Source organism: Papio anubis, chromosome 9 (assembly GCF_008728515.1).
Source record: "Papio anubis isolate 15944 chromosome 9, Panubis1.0, whole genome shotgun sequence".
Classification (NCBI taxonomy): Eukaryota; Metazoa; Chordata; class Mammalia; order Primates; family Cercopithecidae; genus Papio; species Papio anubis.
Genome location: NC_044984.1, coordinates 77339491 through 77351738, shown reverse-complemented (window position 1 = coordinate 77351738; position 12248 = coordinate 77339491). Strand labels below are relative to the sequence as shown.

Genomic DNA, 12248 nt, shown 5'->3' with positions numbered 1-12248 from the left:
AACTCAAGGTCTACCAGTTTACCAGGTAAATAGTAGTTTCTTTCACCTATGTTTATTTCTAAAACTTTTGTATTCTGCATGCCTGTTCCCTTTCAGTTTGGTATCTTATAAAATTCTCCAAAGTACATGTGGCAGAATACTGTTATCTTGGGATAAACGGATTCAACTTGAAAAAAACCTGTTTCATATGATGAATAAGCTAAATAGGGTTTTAATTACCAAGAAGACTTTCAGAGCCTTTAATGGATACAATATATACATATTTTAAGAATGAAATATGGTATGTATCTTTCCTCACACTAATTTGACTACTGGATTTTTTTTCAAAGGACATCTGGAATTATTATAGTTATGTGGAATACATTTTGGAAATGGATTTTGTACATTTTAGGAATACTGCTTTGATAATTCCTATCAAAGCAATAATGGCAGTAGTAAAATCTTCTTGGCATTCTCAAATTTCAGCATATTTGAAATTCTTCTTTTTATTCTTACTTAACAGCAATCCTTGCTGTGTAGCATTACTTGTTGAGTCAGCTTTGCTAATGTTTACAGTCAAAGCTAATGTATAAAGGCATAAACGCAGTTATATATGCCTACATAAATATAGACATATATAACTATACATAAAAATATTATAGTTCTCTCTCTATATATATATATACACACACACACACAGAGTCAAGGCAAATGTATAAAGGCATAAATAGTTATATATGCCTATATCAATACAGACATATATAACTATATATAAATATATATATACATATATATAGATACAAACACACACACACACACACACATATATATATGATGGTGAGGGAGTCAGGATGGAAGAGTCCTCGTCCATATGAGCAGAGACAGAGTGGAGGACATGATTACTACTTTGGCAAATGTGTACCCTAGGTAGAAAAGGGGAAGACAGACACCCTCAGGAAAACATCTCGAGCCAAAGCAATGGATTTCAACTTAATCCTTTACTTCTGCTGATGTAACCTCTTTGAGGTATACAAGGAAATTTTACAACATAAGGTCATAGGCTTCTGATGAAGTAATTTTCTGCTTTAAGTGAGTAAATTTCTGATTCAAGCAGACAGAAAGTCTATTCCTCTTCTCGCTATTGTTATTTCATCTCAAAAGATAAGAAATAGAAAAACCTATAAAATAGATGATATCTTCAGGTTTCATTTTTCAGAGACAAAAATTTCTTGGTGATGTTACATCTAAAAACCACACTACTTACTTCTCCATTATATGACATCATTATATATGGCTTTATACATAGTCAGTGCCCAATGTAAACTCTATGCCATACACCTGATGTCAAACTGACCAGAGTCCTACTTACACGAGTCATTCTGCATATTGAGGTCCTCTACCACAAGTATTGTTATTACCATGCAGACTGAATTACAGTATATGCTCAAGAATGTACCTCATCCTGTCACTTTTGACAAAGAGCCTCAATTATGTTGTAGAAATGAGAGTCCTGCAATTTTAAGCCTTTTAAAAGAATTATGCCTTCCACTGTGAGAAGAAATCAATTACTAGGCAGGTAAATGCTCAGGTGCTCTGGCTCCAATCCAACATTCCACCGGTTAAATGTTTACCAGATAAAGGTCAAGCCAATTCAATCAGGTCTCCCATGCCCTTCACCCTCACCCCTTTCAGTGTGGAGTATCATAATGGCTCCTTCAAAACTTCACATTTGAGGAAAACTATATACATCACATTTAAATTAAAAATTCAGCTGTAAACTCCACTATCACTATTTTCTGTCACATATACAAATACTTAAATCCTTTTTAGCAGTAGCAATGTTAAAATTCTTTTCATTTAAAAATATACACAGAAAATACATTTTCTTTTCAGAACTGTATTAGAAGAAAAATCTAAAAACTGAATGAAGGTTTCTTTTGAAAATGTTTTTACGCATTTTGAAGTCCGGCATTTATGTGCATGAGGTACCACATATGTATATTTTAGCATAACAGCCAAAAAGCTAAAGAGCAATTTTAAAGGGCCAATGTGGTGGCTCACAACTGTAATACCAGTGCCTTGGGGGATTCAAGAAAGGAGGATGGCTTGAGCCAAGGAGGTGTGGACCACTACACTCCAGCTCCAGTGACAGAGCAAGACCCTGTCTCAAAAACAAACAAAAACAAACAAAGCAAAGCAATTTAAATAGTACTGCTTTCAGAAAACAGGAGGGAGCCACTTCACAAAACAATGCACCTTATACGTAATATTTAATTATTCATAATGTGAAGAAAACAACAGATGAGGATTTATTCAATGTATCAAGGGATAGATAAAATGAATAAGAAGCTCAGAACTTGGGGAAAATGTGAAGCTGACCCCAGAATTAACTGTGTTTGAAGCAAGTATAATTTTACTAAAAACTAAGGATACACTATATAGCTCTGCAGGCTTCATGTTTTAGGTTGCTGAGCCTCATGGGCCTCAGATATAATACATAAGGTAAACATAAGGGGAAATCACAAAAACCTTATGAACTTGTGAACATGTTCATGGCCAGGAAGGTTTTGAACCTATTTACGAGTCTGCAAAAATGAAGACTTTCACATCTCAGAACAGATGTGGCATCGTTTATGTGCATGTGAGAGTGTGTGTGTGTGTGTGTGTGTGTGTGTGTGTGTGTATCCAAATGCCATAAGGAAAAAATACAATTTCCTTTTGTAAAAGCATTGGCCCAACTACTTGAGAAGAAATATGTGTGTTTCTAAAAATGCATATTGTCTATACCATCACTCCTAAGAGTAAACATAGGCTTAGCCCAGATGCTGTTTTAACAAGGAGTGATACTCAAATGTTCTACTTGATATATTAGAGAAAAATTATCAAGCAAGGAAAACATAAAGCATAAATTAAAAACAGTTTAACTCATGTTAAACTGGTTTTATGCTTTATTATGTGATAGGAGAGTCAATATGATGCAGCAGAAAGAATAACAAGCTGGAAGCTATGAAGTCAAGTATCATAGAGTATCCATGGGGCTTATTTAACAAATGAAAGCTGTAAAATGGGGGGCGGGGGCTGGAATCTTCCAAGTGGTATGGGATCATGTGCTTATAATAAAAATTAAAGGGTAAGGTAATACAATGAATGTACCTACATAATTGTGCTTTCTGAAACAAAAACGATTTCCACCAGTCACTAGTATGGTAGACTGACTTTTATTGTGAATTTCACCGAAATAAAATACATGGAGGCCAAGGGAATGCTGTTAGTCTTTGCATCACCACCGCTTATTAGACAGAAGAGATAGAGTTCAGGCTCAACAAAAATGTGTATCCAACACAAGTTTTTATAAAGGACTGCTTTTTTTTTTTTTTTTTTTTTTTGTAAGAAAGCCAAGCTATATTTAAGAAGCATGCCACTTCTCCATCTATATGCCTCCAGTAACATGGGATATCAGAGTACTAGGGATTATGAGGGCTTGAGCCAGCTGGCTATTTAAATTGCATTAAATGACGATGATAGATCAAATACAGAAACCAAATAGACAAGTTAAATAACAACAACAAAATGTGTGAGACGGGCACGGTGGCTCACGCGTGTTGTAATCCTAGCACTTTGGGAGGCCGAGGTGGGCAGATGACTTGAGTCCAGCCTGGCCAACATAGCGGAACCACGGCTCTATTAAAATTAGCCGGGCATGGTAGTGGACACCTGTAGTCCCAGCTACTTCAGAGGATGAAGCATGAGAATTGCTCGAACCCAACAGGTGGAGGTTCCAGTGAGCCAAGATCGTGCCACTGCACTCCAGCCTGGGGCGATAGAGCGAGACCCTGTCCCAAAAAAATACAAAAAAATAAAATTAAGAAAATTTTTAAACTGTGTGGACCCCTGGGGAGTTATTAAAAAAATTACAAGTGGGCTTAGCTAGCAGGAACAGAAACAGGGGTAGAGGGCAAATGTGATGAGAAATGAGGTCAACCCCAAATGGCTGATTAGCACCCAAGCAACCTGTTAGAAGCACCCTGCTCACAGCACCCCCTGGACCCAAGCATCCTGTCTGCAAGCATTCAGCCTAAAGCAGCACAACCTTATAAAACTCCCCTCCAGCCCCTGCCTCTTTGCAAACAGCAGACAGCCTTTCCTCCGCTGTCTTGCCCATTGCTCCCTTGCAATGTATCTCCCCCATTTCTCTAAATAAACCTGTCTTTCTAAACTCATTAATGTCTTGGTAAATTCCTTTACTACCCGCACGCCAGCCTCAGAGAGTCATTGACTGTGACAAAATGTAAGTTAACTTAAAAGCAATACACAATTGACCCTTGAACAATGTGAGGGTTAGAGGGACCAACCCTCATGCCGGTGAAAATGTACATATAACTTTTGACTCCTCCAAAACTTAACTACGAATAGCCTGTGTTTGTGTGCATAAATTTTGATAAATTTTAACTTTGTATAATAGACTTGTGTATATCTTATGGTAGTAAATGATGGACTAGTATTTCCATATATTTTATGTATTTATGACACATCTAACTTTATAAAAAGTTATTCAATATATCTAGGCTATGAAGTTTGCCTGCATGTTTTTTTAAATTGTTGCAAATCTCCAAAAAATTTTCCAACGTATTTATTGAAAAGAAAACTGTGTAAAAGTAGACTTGCACAGTTCAAACTTGTGTTGTTCAAGGGTCAACAAATCTTATTTATTTCTAAATAAATAAACAAAAAGCTGGCCCAGCGCGGTGGCTCACGCCTATAACCCCAGCACTTTGGGGGGCCGAGGCGGGCGGATCACGAGGTCAGGAGTTCAAGACCAGCCTGGCCAATATGGTGAAACCCTGTCTCCACTAAAAATACAAAAAGCAGCCAGGCGTGGTGGCACGCACCTGTAGTCCCAGGTACTCGGGAGGCTGAGGCAGAAGAATGGCTTGAGGGGAGGCAGAGGTTGCAGTAAGCCGAGATCACGCCACTGCACTCCAGCCTGGGCGACAGAGTGAGACTCTGTCTCAAAAATAAATAAATAAATAAATAAATAAATAAATAAATAAATAAAGCTAACTTTTCCAGCAAAGCAGCACATATATGTAGAGATAGCTGAAATTGTCTCATGTGGCCTTTAATGCCAAAGAATTTGAGTATTTTAATTTGTATTGCTCCTGAGACTATCAGGCAAAAGAAATAGCTCTAATGATGATTTCTACTAAGTGACATACAAAAGTAGAATAAAAGCCTGATACAATTTGGAGATTCCTGCGTCACTTAGTGACGGCAAGTAGAATAATCACAAGATTGATACTAGAAAACAGATGCATATTTGGAGTAGAAGGAAGATCCTTAAAAATGAACTATCAGATTCATTATGCTTCAGAGTAAATATAATACAATAACTCTATTAGCCCTGAACTGATAAATCATAAAGTTTAGGTACAGCAACTTCATATAAAGGCTTAGATGAATATATTATAGTGATTAAACTTCCTTCTATATTTTCACCCAATATTTCAGTAGCATGATATATGTGACATTATGCCTTCCCTTTTTCATAGAATAAATTTAGCAACTTGACTTTTATATATCCATAATAATTATTCAATCAGATTAACAGGAAAAATTACCGTTTGTTCTCAACTAGCTCCAATCAAAACATGTCTGTGCAGTAATTATAATAAACAAACAAACAAAAAAAACCAACCCAAATATTGGTCAGCTCCCAAAATGGAAGTAACTCTTCTCTGGAGAGGGTCAAATGAATGAAAAGAAGTCTTAGCTCTAAACAATAATAGCAAAAGGTCCATGGAAACACACTGTATTACATTTCCAGATAAACTACACTGACACCATTTTAGCCTGGGGCATGGGGCTTTTCTGTGGAACCTCCAGTACTTCCACAACTGGAGTTTTATGTAGCCTAATTAACTTTGGCTAGACACAGAAGTCTGGCTCAGTGCTCTCATGCCGTAGCCAAAATAAAGGTTTTCTGTATCAAGAATTACTGTCAGAGTCTCCAGTATCCTTCCTTCTCTCCTAGTAACCTGAATCTGGAAAATAAGCTAACAGCCAAGTAACTTTTACTACAATTTAAGTCAACATTAATTTTATTGGCTCACAAAACTGAAAAATATTTGGCTTAAATAAAAAGGACAAAAAGAAAGGAAGACAAAAAATCAAAGTAAGCATGTGCGCACAACTGTAGAACCCACACAACCTTAGAAACAACCATAAAACCATTTGAAATACCATATTAATGGAAATGCTATTCCTTCTTTTCTCTCTTAACGCATGCCCAATTTTAAATTCATGGCATTTGCCCTAGGTAACAAAGTTCAAACAAGGAATAAATCACAATTTTAAGCAGAGCAATTCAAACTCATCTCGTGTTTAGTATTTTAATTGGACATGACATTGGTATGAAATTTTCATATATTTTAAAGAGATGTCACTGGAGCCCAACTATATTTAAACATGGAGGCTACAATGGCTCTAATACAAAACTGTTCTCCAGGATACCCTGAAATGTTTGTATTAGAAGTATAATGTAGGATCTAAAAGTGTCAGTAGCCTGAAACTGAAGTCTTATGTTCATGACCTATCATGCTTAATAATAAAATTCTGTTTAACCACTCAAATTCAACTAGTATCCAAAGGTAGTTTCTCAAAATAAGTTCTAAAAAGAGGATGGGGAATAAGTAGTTACTGAGTAACTAAGTTAAGTTGTAACTCACTAAGTAACTAAGTAGTCAAGTTATTTTTCCAATCTCCAATCAGTTTAATCACAGATACCAAGTGGGAAAAAAACTCCACACTTAAAATTATTTAATGTGGAGAGAAAATTAATGACACTCAGTTCAGAAAACCTTGAAGTTCTATTCAGTTCTACTATTTAGTAGTGAAATGACTTCTGGGGATGTTCCTCAAACCTTTGAAGCTCAGATTCTTCGTAAATAAAAACAGGATAATACTCCCTAAGCGTTGTTATCAAGTTTCTCTTAAATAACACATGTCAAGCACAGGCACTGAAGAGATGCACACCTCTCTTGTGCCCACCTCCCCATCTAGGATTTTTGGAAGATTACTCTATAATCATGCTACCCTCATTCATTTTTTTTTTTTCAGCACAGATCACTGAGGATTAAAGCAATGCCTAGCTTGAAGGAATAAGTATCAATACATGTGTTGACCAAATGAAGGGATTAATGAGGGAGTGAGTATCGGGGGGAGGGGGAGAACAAAAACATTAAAAGCCATGTCCCCAGCCCTTAAATGACTTATAAAGGAAAAGGCACATGGGTACAGGGATAGTAACTAATACATTGAAATGCCAGATACTGAAGAAATAAAAAGTAAAGACTCACTCCCTGCCCCATATCTAGTGTCAAAAGACAGACACATACTTATGTGTCATTCTATTTGGAAGTGCCATATTATGAAGATACTGAGACTGGTACTAATGAAGTATAGAGAAAAAACAAAACAAAAAAAAATAACTGCTTAAGAAAGGCAAGACTTCACAGAAGAAATAAAATTTGAACAGGCAAAGAGAGGATAAGGACATTTTTGGCAGAGAAATAAAAGAGGATTTGATCTATAGAATGTGCCAAAGCATTCTGGGAAACCTTAAATCCGTTTGAACTTTTCTAAAGTCTGTAAATATTACACAAATTCTTAAAGAAAAACTTTTTTAAAAGTACTGAATCATTCTATTGACTATAATAAAAGTACTAATAATCAATTTTTTCTAACATATCTTATAACTCTTACATAAAAGCCTACTCTACAGTCTAAGCCTAATATAGTTGCATTTCATTTCTACATATTTTGCCTTCGGTCAGTTTTGATGAAAGAGTGAAAACACCACTCAATTTCTATTCCTCTTCTCTTGAGACTAGCAGCCAATTCCATTTTACAATATATTTAAAGCATTCAGAAGTCAAAATGTGTGGTATTTTCTACCTTTCCAAATTCGATGTTAAGCCAGTGGGCTGTTACCAGGCCAAGAAACCCCAAATTAGACAAAAGCTATCCATAGGGATCAGAAATTTGCCAAATGTCATAATTTAGAAAGAAGCTGTTAAAGATGGTTGTGGGGTTTTGGCACTGTGAATTTAAGCCATTCCATAATAGGGTTTGTATTTCATCTAATCAGCAAGTCGGAAACTATAAAAGTCTTGGTGGGGGGGATTAAAAATTTGGATTGTAGTATAGGAGTCTTTCCTTTCCTTCCATATGGTTCAGTAAATTAAAACTTCTAAATCTTAAAAAAAAAAAAAAAAAAAAAGCCTCCTGAAAAGAATAAAACAGCCTTTAAAATCACATTTTTGGAACAGGAAGCCTAAGTATTCAGGCTTGAGAATTTTTTTTAGAAAGGTCACATGGTTTCTATATCTAGTACCATGGTCTAAGCATATACAGAATCATGGAAATTTAAGTTCATTTATTTTTTTTCTTTTCTAACTTTTTTTTTTTTTGGTGGGCTAGAGGCGGGTGGGCAATGAATCAGACATCTGAAACTTTTAGATTTTTTTTGAAGGTGGTCATTTATCAATTTAGTTTAGGTATATTAATTTAACACTTATGTGGAGTTGTATGAATCACCACACATCACACAGAATCATCGGTACAGAAATGAGAAAAGGTTTTCATAGGGTAAAACAACTTTTCTCAGGTGATTAAACTAGAAGTATATGTAAATAGCAGAAATAGTGACTGTGATCTTCAATTCTTAGTTATTGTTCTTTCCCTTCCTTTGTTCTTTTTCTGTCATTTGGACCACATATTGATTTCTTTCATAATTTCCTCTTTTACATTCTTTTATGTCCTGATTTTTCGTTCACATATAGGAAGATTTCATTACCTTCATTCTCCTGTCCTCCAAAGGAAAATCATGTTGCTATCATATCTTTAAATTCTATAAGCTCTTTCTTGCTTTTCTTGGTTTCTTTTTTTCATGGCATCCTGCTTCATAAAATGCTATAAGTTTCTATCTCTACGGATTATTATTTTTTAAAGATTTCTTCTGTTTCCGTAGATTTCCTTCTCCTAATAATTTGTTTTAGTTCCAATCTTTTTAATTTGTGTCTTTCCTGATATGATTGATGATTCTTGGTTGCCCGTTGATGTTTAAGAATGAGTTAATTAATAAAAAGCTGAATCGAGTTCCTAAGGCATAGATATGCATTCTAGATGGAATAGATTCACTGTGTTGTGTCTGGTTTGGGAGTCAGTCATTTACAGGGGACCTCTAAATGTAGGTATTTGAAAACCTTTTCTCTACTGCGATTTAGTTTCTCTAGATCTGAATTCAACAATTTCTTGAGAGGTAAGGTGTCAGCGAAAAGGGTGGGCTGGAGGAAAGGGGGAAAACCCTGTGTTGCTGGTATTCTGCATGGGATAGGGCAGGGGTATTAAGGATCTGAGCACTCCATGGCAAGACCCTCAGTCAGTCCTCTTTTCACTCCCCTCCTCATTCTGCCTTCAACTGTGCAAGCTGTTCTTGAATCCTGAACTTCTCTTTATTTACTTGTTCTACCTCTTAAAGGCCCCTTTCCCTTGCCTTGAAGGCAGGTGCCTAGTTGCTGGCATTTGTGGACAAAGGGGAGAGACCTGACTACTCCATTCATTGGCTGCAATTTACTACCCCATTTTATGTCCCTTAACTCACTCTTTTCTGTGTCAGCTGCCTCCATGTCTTGAGCCTCTCCAGGTTTCTTTGACGTAAGCCAGATTTCTTTTCATTGTTATCCCATTCCAAAGTTTATTTAGATTTTCATTTGCTTCTCTCAGGCAAGTCAGTTATAATACTTCCAATTGCTTTCTGAGTTGCAAAAATCAGCTGTAATCTCTTATCTATTGAAATCTCTCTTCCCAATCCTATTGTTCCTGTATACTATTCCCTTAATATTTTATTCATTAAAAGCTTAGTCTGATTTGCCCATATGATCACCAATTTCTTTGCCCAGTACTTTTTATGTACCTCACTCCATCATTCCTTATAGATTTGTGTTTTTTGAAGAACATCTCCAGTAACTTCTTCAGCAAAAGGTTTTAGTAGACTAAATTTTATTTAATTTATTGGCTTGGGAATTCCAGGATCATGTAGGTAAATTCAAAACCCAAAGCTTGGTAAAGGAAGGACAGGAGCAACAAATTCCCAGCAGATACTTTGTTCACTCTCCATAGAGATCCCATTCTGAGATAGGCAAACATTCACGCTGCCTTATACTTGTAGACAAACTTACATTGTCCTTTCAACTGCAGGTATGAATTTCCCTGCCTTATTTAGGCATTTAATTCCTGCTTTTCCATTAGCCCAAAGCGTTGTTTCCTATTCTAGAAATAATGAAAACAAGCAAACAAAAACCACCTTCTCACTGGTTTCCACAACCGACCAGTAAATAATCCCAGATGAGCTACAGGACCAGCCTGCTGTTCACTGCACTGGTATTCAGTTACCACTTCATTTCTAGCTCCTAGGAACTTCTCTCACTACTCATGCTCAGTTTAGTGTTAAAAACATATCTGTTATATTTTATTAAGCAGAGCTAAGTATTTTCAGTGGGATATTTTCTGGTTACTTAGTCTACGTATATGATTTTTTAATTTTTTTTTTTTTTTTTTGAGATGTAGTCTCACTCTGTTGCCCAGGCTGGAGTGTAGTGGCATGATCTCGGCTCACTGCAACCTTGACCTTCTGGGTTCAAGCGAGTTGCCTGCCTCAGCCTCCTGAGTAGCTGGGATAGCAGGCACGCATTACCACACCTGGATAATTTTTGTATTTGTAGCAGAGACAGAGTTTCGCCGTGTTGGCCAGGCTGGTCTTGAACTCCTGACCTCAGGTAATCTGCCGGCCTTAACCTCCTAAAGTGTTATATGATTTCTTGAAGAGTATTTTAGTGGTATTTTAGAATGGATACTTGACCATTTTTAGCGTTATCTACCATCTTCTGTGGAAAGTAAAATGTTACTATTTTCGAAGTAATACAAAAATACTTTTCAATGAATTCACTTAGGAATCATCTTCCTGATCACTTGCTCTATGTTTTTCTAATATTCATTTATGTTTATTAATATTGAAGAGAGATTAGGTACTATAACTAAAATAATACAGATATTTGATTCAGACTAGGACTGTAGCCTAGTTCTATCACTTATTGTCTATTTGAGCTCAGAAAACTTACTTAAACTTTTAAACTAATCACTATTGTGTAAAATAAAGACATTATTATTACTTTGAAATATATGAAATTACCATTTTTATAGGTCATAGTGGTACAATACTAGTAATTTTTTATGCTCCATACTCATGTCACTTTCATGGAATCGTGGCCTCTAAGGGCACTTATCACATAGTAAGAGGCCATCGGATAGCCCTACTTCTCTTACAGAATGATTTCAATTAGAAGGAATTTCACCACGCAGAATTTTATACAATGATGGCTATTTACAATAATCAGATTTAGTTCTAAGTATAGCTAATTTGGGGCTAACACTGGTTTGCAGAATATAATATTTATGCAAATATCATTATTATAACAAATTCATTAAGTAATTCCATATTTGGGATTCTCCATTTATATTTTTTTCCATTAAGTTACATCAAAGATCATGGCATCTCACATCTTTTCTGTTTGTTTTGTTTTTTTTTTAATTCTTTTAAAACTTTTCTATAGGTGCATAGTAGGTGTATATATTTATGGGATACAGGAGATGTTTTGATGCAGGGATGATATGGACATCTCACATCTTATCTAGACCAAACCTCACAGGCATATATGCCTCACAGGCAAAAATGCCTATAGGCATTTTTCTATATTTTCTGTACAGGGTTCTAACTTAGTATCACTACCATTACATTTCTAACAGCTGAGGTAACTGGCTCTAAAACAGTACCTCAAACCCCATCTATCGCAGTCTGCGTGGAGAAAACCAAGTTTTGAAGACCAAGGAAGGCAGTTACTCACTGTTAGAGCTAGCAGCTTCCCATAGGTGAGATGAGCAGGGATGTGGTCAGTCTTGGATCTCAGTGATTCCATATACCAATGCTCTGCTTCGGGGAGTTTGCTTAAACGCATATATGCTTCACCTGGAAAGAGAATTAATCATGAAGATCAAAGGGAGGATACAGCTTTCCACATTATTTGCAACAGCATCGTCGTCATCATCATATTGTGTGGAATTTCAGATGCTGTGGGAAGTATTTTCGTTCATGTTCTCATCTGATTCCCAAAGAAGTCATCATGATTCCCATTTTGCAGATGAAAAATCATGTG

General features: G+C 36.1%; 1 protein-coding gene across 3 annotated transcripts in view; it reads right to left on the bottom strand.

Annotated features, from left to right (window-relative positions):
• The window catches only part of TMTC2 (transmembrane O-mannosyltransferase targeting cadherins 2), a 482099-nt gene that overhangs the window by 134460 nt on the left and 335391 nt on the right, over nt 1–12248 (bottom strand). For all 3 annotated transcript variants that reach the window (XM_003906839.5, XM_017946044.3, XM_017946043.3), the window contains one exon: nt 11940–12061. In XM_003906839.5, coding sequence (XP_003906888.1) covers nt 11940–12061 — 122 coding nt within the window. The remainder of the gene's footprint in view (nt 1–11939; nt 12062–12248) is intronic.